This window comes from Corylus avellana, chromosome ca11 (genome assembly GCF_901000735.1).
Source record: "Corylus avellana chromosome ca11, CavTom2PMs-1.0".
NCBI classification, from domain to species: domain Eukaryota; kingdom Viridiplantae; phylum Streptophyta; class Magnoliopsida; order Fagales; family Betulaceae; genus Corylus; species Corylus avellana.
Genome location: NC_081551.1, coordinates 12,783,212 through 12,807,229, shown reverse-complemented (window position 1 = coordinate 12,807,229; position 24,018 = coordinate 12,783,212). Strand labels below are relative to the sequence as shown.

The 24,018-nt window shown below is 36.7% G+C and overlaps 3 protein-coding genes across 4 annotated transcripts; 1 reads left to right on the top strand and 2 right to left on the bottom strand.

The window, feature by feature from the left end:
- The first annotated feature begins 704 nt into the window (after positions 1–704).
- On the top strand, positions 705–2,761 carry LOC132166705 (lipase-like PAD4). Its single transcript, XM_059577574.1, has 2 exons — positions 705–1,586; positions 1,909–2,761. The coding sequence occupies exons 1-2, from the start codon at positions 867–869 to the stop codon at positions 2,662–2,664; spliced, it is 1,476 nt and encodes a 491-aa protein (XP_059433557.1). The 5' UTR covers positions 705–866; the 3' UTR covers positions 2,665–2,761.
- A 170-nt stretch (positions 2,762–2,931) lies between these two features.
- On the bottom strand, positions 2,932–7,264 carry LOC132166703 (amino-acid permease BAT1 homolog). Its single transcript, XM_059577572.1, has 7 exons — positions 7,156–7,264; positions 6,882–7,064; positions 6,268–6,387; positions 5,974–6,165; positions 4,733–5,038; positions 3,973–4,155; positions 2,932–3,602 (listed from the first exon to the last, which is right to left on the bottom strand). The coding sequence occupies exons 1-7, from the start codon at positions 7,255–7,257 to the stop codon at positions 3,111–3,113; spliced, it is 1,578 nt and encodes a 525-aa protein (XP_059433555.1). The 5' UTR covers positions 7,258–7,264; the 3' UTR covers positions 2,932–3,110.
- A 3,287-nt stretch (positions 7,265–10,551) lies between these two features.
- Positions 10,552–12,773, bottom strand: LOC132166217 (psbP domain-containing protein 2, chloroplastic-like). Of its 2 annotated transcripts, none has more exons than XM_059576996.1 (4): positions 12,395–12,773; positions 12,149–12,304; positions 11,259–11,583; positions 10,552–10,814 (listed from the first exon to the last, which is right to left on the bottom strand). In XM_059576996.1, exons 1-3 carry the CDS (start codon positions 12,764–12,766, stop codon positions 11,323–11,325), a joined length of 789 nt encoding a protein of 262 aa, XP_059432979.1. In that variant the 5' UTR covers positions 12,767–12,773; the 3' UTR covers positions 10,552–10,814; positions 11,259–11,322. The 2 variants fall into 2 exon arrangements, with proteins under 2 accessions (XP_059432979.1, XP_059432980.1); XM_059576997.1 differs by having other exon boundaries at positions 10,552–10,772.
- Between the last annotated feature and the right edge of the window lie 11,245 nt (positions 12,774–24,018).

The following is a 24,018-nucleotide window of genomic DNA, read 5'->3' as shown; positions in this document are numbered from 1 at the left end:
AAAATGAAGTTTTTGCCCAAAAGCTCTTTTTAACTTAAAAACTCTATTTCTCAAATACAATCTCAAACAGAACCTTAGTAGAATGAACAACAATGAGTAGCGGTTATATATAGATGGAAGCCCATCAAAAAAAAAAAAAAAAAAAAAAAAAACTTTTATGTAAAAAGCTATTTGAGAAAGCTTTTACAGAAACATATTGTGAATGGAAGCATTGGAAACAAAATATCTCATCCTCAATCACTTGGTTTTTCAAGTTGCTAGGAGCTCAGGAATACTCAAACACCATGAACAACCTAAGCTTACCTAATTCAACTAATTAATCCATTATATATGTAAGTTCATCATTATTTGCTTCAGTCAAAGGTCTTGAATCACCAACTTTGGCCAACTTTTGACTTTCATGTTGATCAAGTCAGAAGGAAAACTTACTTTTTCCAATTCATTTTTATCTACCCTTTATTTTCCCTTCCAAATTAATTCCAACCAAAAAAAAAAACTCCAGATCTTACGTACAATGAATTTCAATTTTCAAAACCCATTAGTTGTAAATCAGGTAAATCACATAGACAGATTTTGCACTTTTCCCTTAAATGATCAACACTCTTAATTAAGTATTACTTCAAAATAATATCAAAATCATTTCTTACCTTTCCAAAAATATGTCTGTAAATTTGGTGAGTAAATTTGAAGCAATGAAATGATAAGGGATGTGAACATACAAAGCTTAAATTTATTTTCTACACAATTTGATAGCCCCTACATTATGCAAACCTATGAAAAAATTGTTCACAAATTCCACTGAGTATGCAAATATATTGCTTACATGATTTCAGCTTAAATAACAAGTTCAAATTACATGCAAGCAGATGTTGGCACTAATGGAGCAAAGCAAGTCAATTATAATCACTGGCCATGGCATAGGAGGAGCAATTGCCTCTCTTTGTGCTCTTTGGCTCCTCTGCAACCTCCCTGCTGTGTCCTCTCCCTCTCCTACACAAGTCCTCTGCATCACTTTCGGCTCCCCACTGCTCGGCAATGCCTCCCTTTCCCGAGCTGTCTTACGAGAAAGATGGGGTGGCAACTTCTGCCATGTCGTCTCGAAACACGACATCATGCCGAGGCTGCTCTTTGCTCCTCTGCCATCCTTCTCCCACCTGCATGGCCTGCTGCACTACTGGCACTTGTCTATGGCTTCTCCCTCTGACAACCTTGTTTTCCAACTGCGCAATGAAGACAAAGCTGAGCTGCTTCGCTTTGTCTTGCTTCATTTGCAAGTGTTAGCACTGGATGAACAAGAGGCGCCCACAAGTACTTCATTTTGGCCACTGGGGAGCTACTTGTTTTGCTCTCAGGAGGGAGCAATGTGCATAGATAATGCTGTGTCTGTTGTTAAGATGATGCACCTGATGCTTATGACAGGTTCTCCAAGTAGTTGCATTGAGGATCATCTTATGTACGGGGATTATGTTGGGAATGTTTGTGTACAATTTTTGAAGCAGAGAAGCTTCATGCAAGGAGATCTTCCTGAGTCAAGCTATGAAGCAGGGGTAGCTTTGGCGTTGCAGTCATCGGGGATGGATATCCAGGTAGTGCATTCCTTCAATCTAACACTCTCACTCACATGTGTGTTCTAATTCCTCCTTATTTGATTGAATTGAGAGGTGAATGACAAAGATAGGGCTCGAATTCAGGACATTTCCTATAAGTCCATGTTAAATCATCACTTATCGTAATAGTTTGAGTTTTTGGAATAAGTAGTGACTTGAATTATGGGTTCATGTCAATCATTGATCTTAGGCCAAAAGGCCAATCATCTTTCCAAATACCACATCAATCTGCTCTTTAGAGTGTGGATCCTTCAATATTTTCCTAGAGATCAGCAGTGCATTACTTAATTTTTATGTGCAGGAATCAGTTGCTGGAGCTGCGAAAGACTGCCTTAAGATGGCAAGGCGAATGGGTCGGACACCAAACCTGAACAGTGCAAAGCTGGCTATTAGATTATCAGAAATCAACCCTTACAGGGCTCAGATAGAATGGTACAAAGCATCCTGCGATGAGTCTGATGATCAGATGGGGTACTATGATTGCTTCAAGCAAAGGGAAACCTCAAGAAGGGACTCAACAGTTGACTTGAACAGGTACAAGCTTGCGAGTTTCTGGAACCGAGTCATCGACATGCTGGAGAAGAATGAACTGCCTCACGATTTTCATAGGCGTGCTAAATGGGTGAATACCTCCCAGTTCTATAAGCTCCTGGTTGAGCCTTTGGAAATTGCTGAATACTATAGAAATGGTATGCACCGTGTCAATGGCCATTACTTGAGCCATGGAAGAGAGAGGAGGTTTGAGATTTTTGATAGGTGGTGGAGAGAGAGAAGGGTTAGCGAGGAAGAAAACAATCAGAGGAGCAAATTTGCAAGCTTGACTCAAGATTCATGCTTCTGGGCAAGGGTGGAAGAGGCAAAGGAGTGGCTTGATGAGGCCAGACAAGAAAGTGACAGAAAAGTGCTGGCTTTGTTGTGGGAGAAGATTAATGGATTCGAAAGGTATGCAAGGAAATTGGTGGAGAGTAAGGAAGTTTCTAAAGATGTTGTGGCAAGGAATTCAAGCTATAGTAAGTGGGTGAAAGAATACAGTGCATTGAAATCACAGATGATGTAGTATCTCCTTCACTCAGTTTCCAAATTTTTGGATGGGGAGATGCTTTCCTTAGTCTGTACTCCAGGATAATAATGCTTTCTAGTGTTTATCTTATCTACTTATTTTGATGCATATCTTTTGCGATAATATTTTTCTTCAATTACTGCTTATCCTGAAAGTTTAAACCGATTGGAAATGATAAATATAATAATTTAATCAATGTTCTAATACTTTCCCTCACGTGTGGGCTTAAACTGATAAATCAGCACTTATCTCAAAAGTTCAAGCAATAGAAAATGATAAATTTAATCATTTAATCAATATTTTAACAATTTCGAATTTACATTGACCTAAAAAGTAGTTTGTAATTCTGTTTTTGGCAAAACAAAATATGTGACTAGGAACATACCTCTAAAACAAGCAACAAAGAGTTCATTGGACAAACAAGTTCCAACATGTGAGGGAAGTCAAGGCTTCCCATTGGGACTGTCGATATTCCTAACAGGTCCCTTAAACCATTTTCTTGCATCCAACACCCACCAAAGCATTATCAGACCCAAACCAATACCCAAAGCCACTGGTGCATAGTTGAAAGTATTCCAAGTAATTGGGTAGTAAGTTGGCAAAAGAAAGACTGAACAGGTATAACAGATCCACAAAAAGGCAACCAAGCAGATTGGCCTTCTTGCTTTCCCCAAATAAAATGGCCCGGGGTTGAAGTTTTCCTCAGCCATAACCATCCTTGCAAAGATTGGAACTGCATAGCCTCCAACCCACCCAATCGTACATATAGATGTTATGGCAGTGAAGACTACATTGACCTTTAAGATTGGGAGTCCAAGAAGAATGCAGATGGCTGCACACAGCCACACAGCATTTGAGGGAACTTTGTGCTTTGGGTGTATTTTTCGCCATACGGATGAAAAGGGAACTCCTTTATCTCTTGATAGAGCATATACCTGAAGAGTGCCATGGTTCAGTGCAATGCTTGTGCAGAATATAAACAAATATAGGGCAAACTTTACTTACCCCCGAACTATTGAGGGTTTTTTGCAATCATAATCCCGAATTATCAAAATTTGCAATGTCGAGTTCTCAAGTTTCTGCTTCTTTTAATTTCACGATCTTGTTAGGACTTTTTGTTAACCGGTAAAAAGTTCCCAGCAACCGACCATTGGGATTAGTGGTCACCCCTAGTTGCAAAACAGATTTTTTGTTGTGGAAGCTCAAAATCAAGCTAGACAGTGAACTCTCATTCCCCCAAAACACCTACCATTCCTAGTGCAGATAATAACCACATATATATATATGAAAATGACAGCCACTTACAACTCTGGCAGCACTCGTAGTGATGGAAAGACCACCGAAGAAGAATGAAGCCCATATGACAAAAAGTAAAATGATAGCTCCAGCACCACTATGATATCTCCCATAGAATGCATCATAGAGTATTTGAGCTGGCACGAATACTCCAGCGGTTTCGTTGCTCGGATCATATAGGTAGCTGAAATCCTGAGTGAAAAGTTGCAAAGCATATCATATAAGAAAATATCCAGAGAGCGAAAAAAAAATTAGATAAAATATGCAAATTATGTGGAGCTCACTGTTAGACATATCACAAAGGAAGATTTTGCTACACAGTTTGCATGGAAATCATTGCATAGTAATTTCTAGAAAAAAGCAGGAAGTGCATCTTATAAGAGGAAGATTGAATGCACTCTTTAAATCCTCAGGTTGTCCTTTATGCTATAATTTACTGCCAAAAAGATGAAGAAAATGACTAGCCAAAAGAAATAGAGGAACTGAACTAACATATTAAAACCAAGATTTCTGAACTTTCTTATTTTTTTGGGCTGCCCACAGACAGCCCAGTGCAGCAGTAGGCTCTGATTACTTGTAAGGATTATTTCTTTTGACACAAAATGAACCATAGGTGGTGGCTAAAATCTCATGCATTTTGTTGAAAAACAGAAATGGCACCATTTGGTGTACCTCAGCAGGTGATTACATCCAACTAGATGTCTTTTCTCATTCAATTTGCTTTCATACACCAACAAAATTACAGACTATAAATCATCAGCACACATACCTGAATGCTGAAAGTAAGGGCCAAAATGTAAGCCCATCCAAATAATGTAATGATCCCAATGCTAGACAGAATTGCAATAGGACCATTCTTGTCTGCACCTTTGGTTTCTTCAGTTAGATGTGCTGCGGCATCATATCCATATAGTGAATACTGACTGACAAGAAAAGATAGAACGACTGCATAAGGTTTGCTTGATATTCCAGTTGATTCGGGTGACGTTTCAAAATGTGTGAATACATATGAGGCAGATTGTGTGGTCTGTGCTACCAAGGGAAGCATTATAACAATAACAGTTCCTCCAATAACCTGAAAAAAGGATTGCAGTCAAAATTTAGAACTGAAGTAATTACATTCACATGATATTTTAATTCACAACAGCTGATATAGAGATTGAAAGACTAGATTCTGTCAGTGAGGCATACTGTTACCACATAAGAACTATATGAAAGCATATTTCCTTTTGTTTAAGAATTCTTATTCCTTCATTTTGGTATGATACAATTCTTTGAAACTGAAGGGGAAAGAAAAGAAGCTACATCTATAAAATGGAAACCATAGGGTAACTATAAGGCTTATTGAGCAAGATGAGAGTTCCTAATTTTAGGAAAAAAAATTAGAAACTTATAACCATTCCCATTCCAGATAATTTTAAGATTCCATTTCCTCCATTTTTAAAACCAAACAGAGCTACTGCATCTTAGAAACTTAATTGCCAACTGCTGGATTGAGGATGTGTCATGCATAGCCACTGCAAGAGACCCTAATTGCCTTGCTGATGATTAACCATGTCTTACAACTAAAAACTATTGCTAACTTTGCTGATTTTTTTTTATATATATATATAGAAAAAGAAGATTAGGCAATTAGAAATTTTATTATTTTTCTAACACAAACATTTAATTGCTTTATCATGTTGGCTTATGACCATTTTTTTCACTTCGATTATTTTGTATTGTTGAGGTAATGTATTGAACTTAACTTCTATGTGATAAAATGGAATAATTTGTACTAAATTTCCCATTACCATAATGTTTTTCATGCACTTCAGACAGAATTTCACACAATATAGCAACTACAAGGCTGAGACGTAGGCAAACAGAGCATATGTAATGCTTCATTTGGTTGTTAAGAAAAGGAAGGAAAGGAACAACACTCAGATATTGACACCAAAGTATATTTTATAGCATTGCATCCATGAAACAGACAGTATTGAAATTACAGCAAGCTTATCTAGATTATACCTGCCACCATATTGAAATTACGTCGATGAAGGCAATCACTTCTAATGCAAAAGTGTTGAGAAATGCCCATATAACAGTCAGGCCTATGTACATGCATAAGAATAGCCATTTAGGAGCCAAGTACCCTCCATCCTTATTTGTTCCGGTGCATAATAAAATGATACTCTGCAGTGTTTGTGATCCTGCATAAGCCTTCTCCACCAAGTTAAGAAAAAAAAAAATGGTTAAACTCTTGAGTACCATTTACCAGAAATATTAATCAACAAATTCTATAAAATAATGGTAAATTGGTACCTGTGTGCCTATGCCAGCAATGAGCCCTATGGTCTCCAGCCAAGCACAACACCATGATGCAAATGGACCCCATTTAGGGCCAGCCAAGTGGGCAGCCCAGAAGTAGAGAGAACCAGTAGTCTGTAAAATACAAAACCAAGAGAAAGTCAGTTATCTAAAATCAGCAAGAAGCATGCATAGACATTAGCAAGGCATGCAGAAAAAGATCAAATGTGCTAAGAAAGCAGGCTCAGAAGAAGTTTTGGATATAAAAGTCAGCAAAATTTAATTGGCCGTATCCAAATTAGTTCATATTGATTCTTGCATTTTTATGCAAGAGTTGCTCACATATCTCCTGAAACTAAGTAAAGTAATTTCTATCCTCTTTCAAGAAACAAAGTAAAACTTTTATCTGTTCCATTAAAAAGTATCTTATAAAGAGCCTTCTGGCTAAGATAGCTAGTTGATTTCCCTACAGGTTCAAGTTGCAACCAGGTCGTGTTCAAGAGGACTTTACATGGCTCTGGAAATTCCAGAGTGAATATGCTCAATATTGGAAAAAAATTGGATCACATAGAGAAAAATATCTTAAAAGTAAAAAATAAATAAACAGGGAAAAGAGAAAAAGCACAAACTGGGAAAGATGAACAGATCTCAGCCATTGCTATTCCAACAAACCAGGTGAAGAAAGATACTACCACCCACCCCCACACAAGAGTTGCAGGACCTGCATACTGAAGGCTGGAACCATACAGAGGAGTAATCCCAGTGAAAAGGGTCATCGTCGAAAACGATATTGCAAGTGTTTTAAACAAAGTCTGCACAAAATAAGCAAGAAGAGAAAATAGTGAAAAGAACATTGCAGGGAGACAGAAACCATAAAAGTAGGATATTCAAATAAAGAATCACCATTTCTCTTCTGAGTTCTTGCTTGTAACCCAGCTCATTGAGCCGCTTCTCCCCGGAATCCATTTCTGGGATTTGCTGCACTTCCCGTTGGATGTGCCCCATGAAATCTTATTTGGTAATTGAGCTCAAAAACCAATTACCAAAAATGAAACTGGACTAGTCCTATGGAACTTGTCCTCAAGAGAGAGAGAGAGAGAGGTTGACTTTTAACATATGAACATTATAGAATATCCAGCTTTCGGGAAAAAAGGGTGAAGAATAGCGAGTCAAAGGTGTTGCAATGTTTGAGTTCCCACCAAGGAACAGGAAGACACACTTTCAGTTTCGCACTGGTTTTTGCGTGGCCTATAATTCTTTTGCTTTGTTATTTGGTTACTTCAACGTTGGGAATACAGGCGGTCCAAGAGTGCGGCGAATCACCTCAATCTGTTGTACAACAGCATTGAATATTCTCGATCGGGGCTACAAAACAACATGCAACCAAAGACTTTTGACCACTTCCAACTTGCGAGCATTCAAAAATATCTTTTGACAGCAATCCCACAAACAAACAACGCTTTTCAAGAACTTGGTATATATCCAAATAACTGAAAATCATTCTTCCGTAGATAAAGGTAGAAAGGCCTTTCAAATTTTAGATTATAACAAGTTGGGCATAGTTTTCCTCTAAACTGGAATTCGTTTAATAACAGGTTTTGCCTTTTATACTATTCACTTTTTCTTTGATACTATTTATCTTATTTTTTAACTTTTTTACGTCAATCACTTTTTAGTACTATTCAAATAAAAAAATCACTACCAAACAACATTTTTTCATTTTTTACTTTTTTAAAAAAAAATATTCTTACTTTTTTTTTTACATCAATCAATTTTTGCTATAGTATCAAACCAAAACCTTTTATCAAACACACCTTGGGTTGGAAGAAGTTTTTTTTAACCCAGTCTATAAAAACGACATGTGTCATTTTTTTAATAACATGTGAGATGCACATGAGTTTTTAATATTATTTATTTCAACTTTGTCCTTACTATAAAAAACTCATATGCATGTCACATGTTATTAAAAAAATTACATATGTTATTTTTATAGACAGAGTTTGAGGAATTTTCTCCAACCCAATTTTGAGGAAAACTCTGTCCAAACAAGATACTACATTACTAATGTTGAACTTTTGCACTCACCAAACAAAAACAATAACTCATTCCCTTCTTATTATATATAGGAAAAATCTCAAAAAAATCACAAAAACTCACATGCGCTTCCCTAAACATTGAAAATTATGTAGGGAACTAAAAGAGCTCCCCCATACATTATTTTAATATAAATATTTCTCTTTAATTCCTCCCTCATCTTTCATCTTTTTGCACTTTATTCAAGATTATGTTAGAATTTTGTAAAAAAATTGGAGAATAGGTAAGAAACTTGTATTTTGTAAAGAAATAATATTTTAATTGCATAGGAAAATATAAGGGAAATTATAAAGTATATTTGAATATGAAAGTAAAAAAAAAAAAAAGTTTTGTTTATTAAACTTAAGGAAAATCAAAGGGAAGTTGTTGCTAGTACTTTAAGGCCCGAACAAATGAAGACATTTTCTACACTCACATGCTCCTCTCCTACTGCAGGGAATAGGATTCTCGGAACCACTTAGGGTTCATTTGGTTTGCGAAATAAACCCCTAGAATAGAATGACTATTCCTATGGAATAGTCATTTTTTTTGTTTGGTAAGGGCTTATTCTTGGGAATAATTATTCCATTGTGAATGACTAATCTCACACATACAGGAATAGCTATTCCTTTAAAAAATGAGTGAAATTACTATTTCTTATGGAATTGAATAGATTTTCCAAAAAAAAAATCTTATTATTTTTTATATTTTAATCCTAAAATTTGTTTTTTATTTAAAAAAATTATAAAAATAAAAACCTGGCCACCCGCTGGCAAGACTTGGGGGTGGTCACACCACCCCCAGAGCACCTTAGGGTGGACCCCCGAGGTGCCCCGAGGGTGGTGTGACCACCCCTGATGGATTTCAGGGTGGCCTAGCCATCGCCGATGGTGACAAGGGAGGCTGCGGCCACCCCTGACGACGTCTAGGGGGTGGCCGCGGCCTCCCCTGTCGCCATCGTAGGTGGCCAAGCCACCCTTGATGCAAGGCCAACCCCAAATCCATCGGGGGTGGTGCGACCACCCCCAAGTCATGCTAAGGGTGGCCAGCCACCCCTGCAATTCTTGGTTTCCCATTTTATTTTTTATTTTTATATGAGTTTTATTTTTTTATTTTTAAAGAATGGTGGAGTTTTTAGTAATTTTGGTTTAACTCTAATTAGAATATATATGTTGTTACCAAACTAAGAATAACTATTCCATTTCACTTTCCTCTATTCCTCGTAATAGTTATTCATTTTCCTAACAGAATACTTAATCTGCGAACCAAACGGGCCTTTAGTGTTTAAAAATGAGCAAAATTTTCTCAACATTAAAATTAGGACAGTTTTGCCCCTCATTTACACCAACCTGCTACCCTCCATTTCAAATATGGAGAGGATCGTCCTCCATAAGCTAGAAGTATTCCACTTCATCTTAATTTATGCATGAACTGCAAAAGAAAACGTGCAACAGACGAAATCCTCATGGAAGCAACTAGTAGGAAAACTACTAGAAAAATCCCAACGTACACATGGATAGATACAGCATGATTTGGGGCACATGCCCAACGGTTTTCCGGTGGATTGGTTGTAAAGAGATATGTAAACAAAACCTTAATAAAGTCTATTTCAATCCCATACAGAAAAATAATGTGGAGTACGCCGCTTGAACACTGTGTGAAAAGGATCTTTATAAACTATAATACCATATTCAATCAGATTATATCTTAGTTGCCAATTCCCAATAGTATTTGAAAAATCAGAACATGCAAGAGAATGGTCAGCTAACTGACTATTTTTTTATTCTATTGGTTTGAAAGTTTCTGTAGGCAAAAGCAATGAGCATTCCATTTTGTTTTTTTTAAGAGCTTTAACGTGTTTGATGAGTGAAATTTCCAAAATACCCTTAAGACACTTATAAAATTACAAATATACCTTAAATTTGGACGGGTTATTTTGGGGATTTCCTTTTTTTCATTAGGATTGACATTGCAAACTTTTAAAAGATGATAACCCTAAATTGACATTTTTAAAAATTTAAAGGTATGATTGTAAAAGTGATAAAAGATCAGAGATAATAAATAAAGTTTTTCCTATTTGTTAATTAGTGCCGTAGTGGCATATTAGCATTAGAGAACTATAGATAAGGATGTTACAACAACCACATCACCAATCAACAAGAAGGATTTTAGCCAGAGGGAAAAGAATTTTAATACGGTCCATAGACTTAAAATAACATAACACAATGAGCGAAAAAACCCTTGAGGCATTTTGCTGAAGAAATCTTGGTCAAATAATTACCGCTAGACAAAAATAGTACAACTGTATTTCTTTACAACTCAGGGCTATTTGCCAAAATTCATATTAACAAAATGTAAACTCAAGAGATTTGGTGATAAACCGTCACACTCTTCTCCATGTCCTGAAAGGGTGATTCTATTCTTGATCAACCTCAAAGAATGATTCTCTGCCATTTACAATGCATCAGCTAGCATAGGTCACTTCCATTCTAGTGCATTGCGATCAGATTGTAAAATGAGTATGTAAACAGAGATGATAATAATAATAATAATAATACTTCTAAATGAGCTTGACTGTGTACAGTGATGATTCTCATATTTTGGATGCTTTTCATGGCCCATGTGAATCATGGAATTGCATCCATATATGCACACACACATATATACATGCATGCATGCATGCATACATACATACATACACATATATAATGGATGCATAAATATACATGTAGGAGGAGTATGTATCTACGAGCGGTTTTCCACACTAGCTTTTTTTCCCTTTTTATCTTTCTATTTTGGTTATGAATTTATGCTTAAGGATGAATTCTAAGCCATCAAGTGACCTGGAAAAAAACTGCACTTGACTTCAATCATATCTAGTTTCAGAAAACTCATCTACATTAACTGAACTCAAGACAAGTGATTAGCATTACCTTAGCTGTTGAAGACTCTTGCTAAGGCATAAAAGAGAAGTCAACATAAGAATCAGCTCTAATGTTATGTCACTGGAGCCACATCAAAGGAATGAAGCACTTGCTCCAACATCATTCTTGTGTGGATGTCAAGAGGATTCTCTGGTTTGTCTGAGTAAGCAATATTTAGGAGGTAGAGCTTCTTCGACGACACAAATGCACCCGAAAAGATCCTTTTCATCCCTCCCCTTGTGCTGTCAACCTTGTACTCAAACTCGTACACTTGTAAGCCTCCCTGGCCCGATCTCTCCGCAACTGAAATAACCTCAGCATCATTTGTACTTTCCTACATGACAGGAGAACTCTTATGACTGCTTGCCTTGAATTTTTCTTCTTATAAAAAAGGCTGCAGCAATCTCAACCAAGCATCATTTGACCAAATTTGTGATCACTCAATAAAACATCTAAGCAGAAGCATTGAGGTCGCACATGCATGACTTAGATTATTTCTCTAGCTGAAGCTTTTAATGTTCTTTCCTGACCTTCAATCAGCCAATCAGTCATGAATATAACAATTAACACTCCAAAATAATCAGTTGACAGATATCGGATGAAGAGAAATGCCACATGGACTTTCAAGTGTTTACTCTCTTACGAGGCAACGAAAATCACCATTCATGTGAAATATACAGATTAATCTGTTTAAAATTCAATTGTGAATTTCAATGCCGCATTAAGAGTACATTTAGCGTTCTTCAATGGACCAAGGGAAAGTGGCATTGGTACGAAACAAGCATATAAGTCATACTCAAAACCGCACCTATCTGAAACTTAATTGTCAAACCAGAAGCAATTGCAATCATCACCAATCGGGCAACGCCCATCGAACAGGCATTGAAACAAACAGTTACCTTGCGCTTTTCGGCTTCTATAAGCTTATCAGCTACAAATTGAGGACTCCCAAACTCTCCGAGGCTTGTAAGACGAACAGGGTTTACCACAACCCCTACACTGTTACTTCCCTTATTTGCCTCCTCAAACAGAACACTTGCCCCCGCTTTATCAACCTATTCACACCCAAAAAACTAACCTCAATTATTCAGCCAACAATGGTGAAAGTGTGGGTCGATTTGTATGATAAGACAATCCATATATACCTTTGTCCAAGAAGAGGGTCTGAGCAGAGTGAAACCCTCCGTGGGATCTGTATACCTTTCAAGCTCCAATTCGCCAGCCAAAATGGCCTTTGTCATGTTTGGCAAAAGCCCAGAAGACCAAAACACTGCAAGAATTGAGAGGCTGAGCTTCCTCCTGCTCAAACAATGTGAGACAAGTGCATCTTTGTGAGGGTCATTACAAATGCTTTTTGGGTGTTGCTGTTGAGTTGATGACAAGGAAATTGAGAAGAAGGTTCTGGGAGATGAGAATGTTGGAGCATTGTTATGCTTCAAGAGATTGTGGGTCCAGAGAGGGAAGCAAATCTGGGAAGCCATTAGAGAAGACGAGGCCTGGACTTCAGCAAGCCTCATCTTCAGATTCTAATTCATATTCCTTTTAATTGAATATTGGGTTTGAAAATTTATCCACTCAATTATATTTTGAAATTCCAACTGACTGAATATTAATTATCTTTTCTATAAAAAAATGTATGAATATAACAACGCATGCATACATTATTGGATGAACACCGTATTAGTTATTTCAATTTCATGTTTTATATAGGCAAAGAATTGAAAATTTGTGTTTTTTTCTTTTTAATTTTAATTTTAATTTTTTAATTTTTTTCATAAAGTTCACTTAACTCCCTCAAACTAGTCTAGGGGTGTCAAAGCAGTTACGGTTAGCGGTTATTGTTAGCGGTTATTGGCAATAACCGCCAACTGTAACCGCCTTAGCGGTTAGTAGATTTCACTAATCGCAACCGCTAACCGCTTACAGTAGTTACAGCCTTAGCGGTTAGTAGATTTCACTAACCGCTAACCGTTAACCGCCGCTAACCGCTTACAGCCTTAGCGGTTAGTAGATTTCACTAACCGCAACCGCTAACCGCCTAGCGGTTAATGGTTAGCGGTTAGTGAAATAGATAACCGCCCGCTAACTGCTTTTTCAAAATATAGCTTTTTTTTTAGCCTTTTTGGGCTTTTTTTTTTTTAGGCCTTTTTTATTTATTTTTTATTTTTTTGTATTTTTAGTGTCTTCTTGGGCCCAATTCCTATAAAAAGAACCCATATCAAAAATATTTGACCCAAAATTTACATTTACTTGTACTTAAAAAAAATTTCCTTAAATATTAAATCATAACCGATTAACTTTTTTTTTTTTTTTTTAAAGAAAAAAAACAACATATAAAAAAAAAAAAAAAAAATTTATTATGGCTTGTATAAAAAAAGTTCAGAATTCAGACAACTATCACAACATATAATGATAATACATTAATACTTAAATTGTGTTTATAAGTAACACATTGGTCATTGTTTAATTCAATGTCAATTACTTAGGCTCCGTTTACTTCGACGTAAAATGGTTTCCTTCGTAAAATATTTTCAGGAAAGCCATTTTTTCTAAAAATATTTTTCGTCGAAAACATTTTACGGCGTTTACTTTGCACACGGAAAATAATTTTTTTTTTAATATCTTTCTTTTTATATTTTTTTTTCAATAAGGTCCCCGCTGGGACCTGCACGAGACTTGTTCAAAACCCCGCACGGACCTGCCCAGGACCCCACCGGAACTTAACTGGGACCTACCCGGGACTTGACCGGGACCCGCCCAAGACTTGATCGGGACCTCGCCGGGACTCGCCTAGGACTTGGCAGGGACCTAACTGGGACTTGCTCTGGACCTACCCGAGACTTGACTGGGACCCTGCTGGGACTTGACCAGAACCCACCCGGGACTTGACCAGGACCCGCCCGGGACTTTCCTAGGACCCTCCCAGGACTTACCCGGGACCCCGCCGAGACTTGACCGAAACTCGCCCGGGACCCATTGAGACTTGACCGGGATCTGCCCAGGACTTGCTCGAGACCTTGTCGGGTCCCGATCAGGTCCCAGTCAAGTCTCGGGCGGGTCCCGGTCAGGTCCCAGTCAAGTCTCGAGCGGATCCCGGTCAAGTCCCAAGAGAGTCCCGGTTGGGTCCTGGTTAGGTCCCGGCCAAGTCCCGGGCAGGTCCTAGTCAAGTCCCAGGCGGGTCCCGGGCAAGTCCCGGTTAGGTCCCGGGCAGGTCCCACCGGGGTCCCGAGCAGGTCTCGGGCGAGTCCTGGTCAGGTCCCAGGCAGGTCCCGGGCGGGTCCTAGTCAAGTCTCGGGTGGGTCCCGGCCAAGTCCCGAGCGGATCCCGATCAAGTCCAAGGCGGATCCCGACCAAGTCACGGTTAGGTCCCGGGCAGGTCCCGCCGGGGTCTCGAGCAGGTCCCAGGAGAGTCCCAGGCGGGTCCCGGTCAAGTCCCGGGAGAGTCCTAGGCGGGTCCTAGTTAAGTCCCGAGTGAGTCCCGAGCAAGTCCCAGGCGGGTCCCGGTCAGGTCCCGAGCGGGTCCAGGTCAGGTCCCGAGTGGTTCCTGGTCAAGTCCCGGGCAGGTCTCGGGCGGGTCCCGGGCAGGTCCTGGTCAAGTCCTGGCAAGGTTTTGGGCGAGTCTTAGCAAGGTCCATCGATTTAAGAATGAGATGCTCGTAGTCGAATTAAAGAAGAATTTTCGGTCAAAAGGAAAATATTTTCCGTTGACCACTATTTTACGTCGAAGTAAACACCGTAAAATACGGAAATCATTTTCTGGAAACCATTTTACGTCGAAATAAACGGATATTATACGAATCATATCATTATTGTACATTAATAATATGATTCACTTGAAGTCTTGAATAAAGTATTTGAATTGTCATTGAATCATATAATTAAGTATTGATATTATACATTTATATTATTCATATGCATATGTAGACTTATATAGACTTATAACATATATAGACTTATAAGTTTATAATATACATTGGAAATAAGTCTCTAGATATTTAATTGTTATATTAGTATGAATTGGTATACTTATGAGTTATGTCATATTATATATATATAATTTGTTATTATATAATCAAATGATTTAATGATCAATTGATCATGTGATATAATCATATAAATTATAGTGATAATATATTAATACTCAAATTGTGATTTAATGATCAAGTGATTATATGATATAATCATATAAATTATAGTGATAATATATTAATACTCAAATTGTGATTTAATTATTTTTTTTTTAAAAAATGATTTAATAATCAAGTGATTTTGTTATATGTATAAATATTATAATTATAATTATAAAAATATATTATATAAAAAGATGGTTAGCGGTTACGGTTAATAAACCCATAACCGCTAACCTCTAACAGCTAAGCGGTTATAACGGTTAGGCGGTTAATACGGTTAAGCGGTTAGCGGGTAGTTTTTAACCGCCAGCATTGACACCCCTGTATCACTCCAATGACAATTTACCCCCCAAAATATCAATTACGACAATTTATCTCCCAAACTACCAAAACAATGACAATGTGCCCCCCCAATGCTAGCAAAATGACGAAATTACCCCTATAAAATTTTCAATAAGACAAAAATACCCTTAAAATTTTGAAAAAAAAATAAATTAAATTTTAATATTTTTGTTTTTATTTCAGAAAGAGTAATTTTGTTATTTTGTTAAAATTGTGGATACATTGTCATTGTTTTAGTAGTTTGGGAGGTAAATTGTCGTAATTAATAGTTTGGGAAGTAGATTGTTATTGGAGTAGTAGTTTGAGGGGGTTAAGTGGACTTTGCCCTTTCTTTTTTTTTAAGAAGGAAAATTTGTTATTTGATTTATATCTTCCTACATTAATTTTGGGAGGGCAAAAAAATGATATCCAATTTTCCTTTTAGCATTACTCATGCGTATATTATTGGTCGGTTTCCCACCCTTCTATCCAATGATTCTCAATTTTCAAAATTATTTTATCAAACACTTGACTAGATGTTACTCAGAGTATTTCGTTGTACTTATAATCCACTTATTTGTTCATATCTTTCTTATAAACATGTTAGAAAAATAATAAAAGCAGAAAATAGAAATTGTTCCTAAGGAGGACACGGTTTAGATCCATCAACGATGCCTACCAGCTCATGAGTGTGCAGGATTGGAAGAAATTGAGTTGTCCAACCAAGGTAGTTTGGACCTTCAAGCTTGCCATTGAATTGGGCAAGCGTGGAAGAAGAAAAGGTTGGAGCAGTAAGAGAAGTAGAAACTGCCATTGCAAAGATAGGTGATAGAAAGAAAAATAAATATGGGGTGTGTGCCTACATGGGCTTTGATACTATAAAGAAAACCTTAATGGATTGATTTTGGCGGAATACCAAAACCATTGAAGAAAAACTTTATTATTAACATCAACAATTACAAGGGAAGATTTTAAAAAAAATATATATATATATTACAAGGGAAGAAACCTATTTGAACTGTACATGAGGTGTTCTAAGTAATTACAAGAGCTTTTAATTGTAAGCTGAAAACTAGAGATTGAATTCATAGTGTTATCTAACATTAATGACTTGAAGGTTTTCTATTTCAATCTTGGAATGAGAAGTTGGTTTGAATCCAACTTCTCTTCCTTTGCACGCAGTCGTGGATAGGTATCCAACTTCTCTTTCTATGCACTTTGTCTTGGATAAGTGTTTTGCAGCCTCACTCCTTCTATTCTTGTCTTGATCTGTACTAGTAGCATTCTTCTCAACTTTATCTTCATCAATTGCAGCAGCAGCCTTGTTCTTCATGATAGGTGCTTTAGCTGTAGTATGATTCCTCACGGCTGCTACTTCACTAGGGATAGAAGTTTTAGCTGCAGTGTAACGCCCCCAAATCTAGCCTTGACCAGTCTGGTAGGGTTACTGACAATTACCCCTATTTAGCAAACTGGTAGTTAGATGGGGAACCGCCACTCTAAGCAATCATCAAGGTTAATGCATAGGAATGTGAAATTAATCTGAGAAGTCTAATAACCATAAATGGAACATGTATTATCCTCGAAACATAGACACAGAGCAACTAGTAGAAATAATAAGTTAAGCAAACCTGGTATCAACATGAAGATCATAATCTTAAGCAAAGTCCGTAGTGGCAACTTTGCCACTCTTCTTTTTCTAGAAGTGGGTTTCTTACAAGATGTAATAACTGCGTAAGTCTAACGACTTAGTAAGTAAACCTCTCAGTTGGGTATGACATGAGCCAATTATTATTGAGCAGAAATACATGTGCAATTTTATCAGAGGTTTGAAAGAGGTGTTGTCTCTGTTAATACACCCTAAATATATTGTTTTATTGAAGAAAAGTGATGTACTTCTAGTGGCAATCGCCTATGTATTTTAGTGTAGAAAACTAATGCTTTATAAGTCATAACTATCATATATGGTCTACCCGAGATATTAATCATTTTCAGCAGGATTGACACTGTCCCGAAGGATTTGTAATACAATGCTGGTGCCCCGACCATTCTACGCTACCGTCCATAACATTAGCAGCCCAACCGAGTCCGACCTTGGGTTGCCCATTCTGATAATCTTCAACTGTAGATAGTTTTTAACTATGACTAAGTGAATAGTCTTCAACCATAGATAGTCTTTAACTATGAATAAGTGAATAGTCTTCACCTGTAGATAGGTGATAGACTATTTCAACTGTAAATAAGTGATAAACTTCAACAGTAGATAGGTAATAGACTTCAACTGTAGATAGGTGATAATCTTCAACTGTAGATAGGTGATAAACTTCAACTATGTAGTTAGGTAAATACACTCTAACAATAGAAAGAGACGACACAAGACAATTAAAAACTGATCATTCTATTGAATCATGTGACAAATATCTGCTAATTACCTCTTAACTAGCGTTTGAGGTTTTAGATCCGAAATTGTCGTGGTAGAAATAACTAAAACATTCTTATATATATAGTCAAATAAATCTACATTCTGAACGAACAACAAGACTCCTAGTGGACATGTAGGGGTATATCAAAAATCTTTCAGTTGTTGTAACACAAATTCCAAGTAATTGAAGAATGTGGCGGTGCCTGACATGATTTATAACCTCCACTTCCTTCTTAAATCCATCCATGCCCCATATAATTTTTATTTCCTTTATTTTTTAACCGCCACAACCCTTTCATCTTCAAGGTAGATAGAGCTGACTATATGTATAAATATAATAATGTTTTGAGTCTCCAAAATAGTAGAACAATTTATCTTTATACACGTGATCTCCATTGCAGCAAGGGCGGCTTTGGATTGAGGAAGGAGAAAAAGAATTGTCATGGGTGCTGTGAGAGGCTTACATTATTTACATAAGGTGAGTGACCCCAAGATTATTCACTGAGATGTCCAGCCAGACAATATCTTGCATGACGATGAATTGGAGGCTGTGGTGGCTAATTTTGGTTTGATAAGGCCATTGGCTCATAAGGAGTCATATGCCTCCACGTCATCTATTAGACCAACGCCAGGTAACATAGCCATAGAGTATTTAAGCACAAGTAGGGAATTAGAGAAAGGTCAAGTTTACTTTTTCTACATCGTCCTGTTGGAGCTTATATGCAGTACAAGATTCTGGGAATTCAGGAATCAGCCAATCAAACCAAGGGACACACAATGCACTGTTGAGTTTGTGAGTTTAGTTGAGTCGTGGTTAATATTGTTTCAGAATTCAAATGTTTTTAGTGGAATGTGATTTGCTTCAACTTTGGCTAAAATTGCAAGTCAAAACATATTTTCGAGAGAAAAAATTTCGTAAGTTGGTAGACCCTAACTTTAAGCCAACATATGATCAGCGACATCTTGAAAAAATTATTGACCACGTTCTTTCATGCATAGAAAAGCTACGAGCTAGTAGACAAAATATGGCGGACATAGTGGAGGTATTATGTGAAGTAATACATTAACAAAAATGGTGAGCCCATTTTCTTTCTACTCCCCATTTTTGTTTATTTATGTCATTTTCGGTCTACTAGTAAGTAGCTCTTCTATACAGGAAACAAGGAGTTGAACCACATTCTCGAGCTCTAGCTTGCGGACAATATGTTAGCTCTAATTCAAGACCTACAAATGTAACATTTTTAGGAATATAATGCTTCTTTGCGAATGGATTAAAGTTTCATATGCTTTGTTAATTAAGAACGATGAAACTATAGTTGAAGATTATTACCTAATTACAGTTGAAAACTATCACTTAGTTACAATTGAAGTAGTATATCACCTATCTACGGGTAGTGATTTTTGGGACTCCGGCGTGCTTGAATAGTAAGCACGCCGGTGATGTGGCATATGCCACATCTGCCCAAATAAAAAAATAAATAATAATTAAAAAAAATATAAAAAACGAGTGCGACCCATCCCTCGACCATTTCATTTTCCCCCAAAATTTTTACCCAAAACCTATTCTCCCTCCACGGGCACCGGCGCCGTGATCCCCCATCGAAACTGGCACTGTGATCTCCTCTCCCCACCATCATTGCCGCCGAAGACCCCAAACCCTTTCCTTTCCCCCTTCTTCTTCCCTAACCCATTTTCTTCCCCCATCGGCACCTTGCATCCTCTCCTCTCCCTAATGTCACCGTTGCCAACGACCACCTCCACTTCCTTCCATCAGCTCCTACCGGAACCCATCCCCCCACGAGAGGCAGCTCTTCCCCCAAAACCCTCATTTTTCTGAAACCCAAAATGAGAAAGTAGTCTGCCATCTTCATCACCACCTACGACTACTACCTCCACTACCACAATGGAACTAACAATGGGCTCCACAAACGATTGGAAGGCCACCGACACAATTCATTCTGCAAGCCCCAGCTCGACATATTTGGCCACGCATCCACTTACTGCTACCCTCAATCATGGCCAATCCCCTTCGGTCACTCCTCCATCAATTGCTGCCCCAAATTGTGGTAAGCTCACACTCCTTAAAAATTTTTACTTTGAACACTAATCCTCATAAATTGTAATTGTAATGCGTGTGTTAAGGTTAATGTGCTGGAAATGCAGAATGTAATGTTCACAGCCCTGCTCATTTTATGTTATAGAATTCTGAAAATAAAATTTGTTGCTGCCTTGCCTTAGGAATTGAAGATAGTGTAATGACTCAAGTACACATTAAATTGTAGAATTTCCATTGCCTTTTGATTTATATATTTGTAAGTGTCAAAACTATTAAGTACTTGTAGGGTTCAAAAGAAATCACAAAGTTTATTGCAACTGGGATGGAGAAGTTGGCATTAGCACCTGTTGGTGGTGGCACTTTTGATTGTGTAATGTTTTGCTTTTAAGAACCTAGTTTTTTATGTTTCTATCTCTCAGTCTCAAATTTTTTTTTTTTTTTTTATACTTTACGCAGATTTGTTTAATTTTCTAACTTATAAATTTGTTTTGTTGTAGGATACATGTTTCAACCTCTTCGACTAGGCGATTGAACATGCTGTTTTGTTTCTTTTTTAAAGCACTATTCTTTTTTGTTCAACTAGTGCTTTTAGTAGATGATACTACATTTTGAGTATGTAGTTGTCTAATGGTAGTGAATAGTTTTTGTAGTATCAATTAGTTGGAATGGTGTATAGTTTTTGTAAGTATGAAATAGTTGGAATGGTGTATGGTTTTTATAAGTACTGAACTTGTGGAATGGTTTTTGTATGGTTTTATTAAGCGTTGAATAGATGGACACCACTACTTCTGACTACAACAGGTACCTTTCTATTTACTGTTCCTACCATGTATTTCCAAATCAATTATTTTGTTATACTGTATTAAATGACATTAATTCAAGGGTATGAGAGTTGATTTGTATAGCACAATGATAGAACCTTTTGTTTTGTTTCATTTTTTATATGTACGCATGTGGTCAATCTGTTTATTCAATTAAATAGCTGGAGAGCTTCATTGTGATCCTATTCATTTACCAACAGGTACACCGAAACTTCTCATTACTTGACTTGTTAGGTTGCACTGCTCTTCCTATATTGACCTGAAATTTTTTTTTTCCATTTATTCATTAATAGGTAAAGCTAGGGCTATACAAAATAAACGCATACCGCTTGCCGGCTGAGTACCGACCGATATTGACCGTCACGGCTTAACTGACGGCCGGTAGGCGCTAGACTTTTTCTATTTCCTACGAACTCGGTTCGGTAGGCAGAATAACATTTCTAACTGACCGACATCGTCGACTGACTTTACCGACTGTCTTTTTCCATTTCTTTGCTTAAATATATAGTCATATGAAAGGTTAGCAAAGATAACATTACCGATTGTCACCATAATCACGTCGGTAACGGAAAAGAAGGTTGGCAGAAGAAGTCGGTGAAAATTATGACTTTATCGACCATGGCGGTGCAAAATGCGAAAATGCCATTTTCATAACCGATTTATCCGACTCCCAGCCCTAGGTAAAACTATCATGTTGATTTGTTATATTACGGAAATATTTAATGAAATATATTTGCTTATTGGATTGCATATTTTTTTTTACGTTTTAAATCGTCAATGAAGTTACAAATGCTCTAATTTTGGACTTAAAATATATAAATAAAGGACCATGTATGTCAACGCCACAGAGAGTGTGTGTATTGGACTTCTTCTATGTTTTGGATTTTTTTTTTCTTTTTTATTTATTTAGAAGGAATAATAGATTTATGCAAACTAGTCAATTGTGACAGATCTACAGGATGGGGTGAACTGCATGCCTCTTTTTCACTTACGTTTCCAATTCCTTTCGCTTATACTTTTATAAAGCCTCTTACAAGCATGTTTTGTCATTGTAATCTTTCATCCATTTAAAATTTCTATATTCCTCAAAGTTATAATTGAGTTTGATTTTTTAAACAAATTTTGGAAATGATTTATCATTGGCCTCTTTCTTTCGGTGAGTGGAATTTTGACTGCCTCTAATACATTTTGAATATATCATATGACTTAAACATGGTGAGTTTATTCCTACCATCTCCGTAAATGTTAGCTTGCTATCTATTTATTCTTATTGCAATTATTTAGCATGTTTTGTTCTTTTTCATTTTATATTGTTAAGGTTTAAGTGTTTTAAATTCTTGTAGGGATCTCATGAATGATGGAACCTGTTAGAAGATCTTGGAGCTTGGGGGCAGTGTTGTTGATTTTGGTTGACGATGCTACTAGTTTGTAGTTTCAAATTATATATTGTTGTACGAGTTTATTATGTTAAGATTGACTTCGAAGGTTTGTGAAACTTCTTACTTTTTCAGTGTTTTGAGGATGGACATGACATTCATGTTTAAAAGTATTCATCTTTGTGTTCTTTTTTTGGTTGGTGTCTTTTTGATTGCAAGATCTTAAACATAAAATTAAACAATTGTAAATGTGAAAAAAGTACAATATACAAGGAAAAAAAAGATAAAGAAAGAAACAAAGTAGAATAAGACAAAACCCCCTTTTTTTTTTTCTCCATCTTTGAGTTATCCAAAAAGAAAGAGATTGTGCTGGAGTACTGAGGTTAAGAGTGGCTTAATCTAACCTTCTACTAGCTGTAACTTATAGCTTATAAGGATGGCCATTCATGTATAATGGTAAGCTTCTTTTTTTATTTTAAGTGAGTGAGTCCATGAATGAGCAAGAGATCATCAACAAATTAACCATCGGCAAGGGAAATGGGAGGAAATTGCTTAAATTATCTTCTTTAATCAAGCCAATAAATGTCTCCCCCTTATAAAATAATATTAATAAAATCTACTTCTCTAAATTACTAGTCTTAGGTTGTTCACTTCTTCTCAAGAAAAAAGTAAAGAAACTGGTAACTAATTTGGCAACCTTGTAGGTAGGAAGTATCCTGTTAGACAACAAAGACATAATAGCTTTGATCCTAATATCACAATTTATGTATGTACTATTCCTTATCTATTGCTACATTTGATTCCTGACCAAGTTGCATTTCTCATGTTCTCTTGAGAGTAGCAATCATAGAACTTTTATGTGAAATCAATATTCAATTAAGCATCATTCAAATTCACATAAACACAAACAAATTAAAAACCACCACATGATTTTGAGTGGTTAATTAAGCTTTGGTGGAGTAGTATTCATCAGCCATACATATTGAAACTTAATAAATATTCTTAGTGGGCGCATGTTAATAAACTTAAAAACCACCACACAAGTGTGGTAACGAGCACATGTACAATGATATGCTCAGGTGCATGCAGCTTCGGCTCCTCCAAGACCAAAACTGAATTGGCCTTCTTGTAAACTATATAGAGCAGCATCAAAACAAGGCCGAAGAGAAAATCCACTGTATTTGGAAGCTGCATGTTGATGATGCCAAAAACAAAATGTTAATATAGTAACATGCTAGCAAGAGAAAATTAATAATAAATAAATAAATAAATAAAAATCTGCCAGGCAAAAAAATAATAATAAATAAATAAATAAAAGAGTTCAAGGCTTTTAAATTTTAGTAAATAAATTAGATGGGCAAAGAAGAAGATTGTATGGGACTTGCTTGTGGATTGGACTAGATTTTCTGCTTTCTGCGACTCAATTGTTCTGAATGGAATCTTTACATCAACCTGCAAGAAAGGTGAAAGATACATGGAGAATTAATACATTTTTTATGAGAATAGCAGCACTACTATGTACCGACAAACAAAAAACCAAATCAATATTCTTAGTGGGTTTTGATCGACTTGTACAATTACATACATATTGAAACTTTCTGACGGCATAGGCTAAGCTGCATGTTGATGATGCGAAGACTTTT

Coding starts and splice junctions, on each gene's coding strand:
- LOC132166705 (XM_059577574.1), top strand. CDS start 867: ATGTTGGCACTAATGGAGCAAAGCAAGTCAATTATAATCACTGGCCAT. Junction 1,587..1,908: donor CATCGGGGATGGATATCCAG/GTAGTGCATTCC, acceptor TTTTATGTGCAG/GAATCAGTTGCTGGAGCTGC.
- LOC132166217 (XM_059576996.1), bottom strand. CDS start 12,766: ATGAGGCTTGCTGAAGTCCAGGCCTCGTCTTCTCTAATGGCTTCCCAG. Junction 12,305..12,394: donor GACCCTCTTCTTGGACAAAG/GTATATATGGAT, acceptor GGGTGTGAATAG/GTTGATAAAGCGGGGGCAAG. Junction 11,584..12,148: donor TAGAAGCCGAAAAGCGCAAG/GTAACTGTTTGT, acceptor CCTGTCATGTAG/GAAAGTACAAATGATGCTGA.
- LOC132166703 (XM_059577572.1), bottom strand. CDS start 7,257: ATGGGGCACATCCAACGGGAAGTGCAGCAAATCCCAGAAATGGATTCC. Junction 6,166..6,267: donor TTGCTGGCATAGGCACACAG/GTACCAATTTAC, acceptor TTGGTGGAGAAG/GCTTATGCAGGATCACAAAC. Junction 4,156..4,732: donor CCCTTACTTTCAGCATTCAG/GTATGTGTGCTG, acceptor CTTTTCACTCAG/GATTTCAGCTACCTATATGA.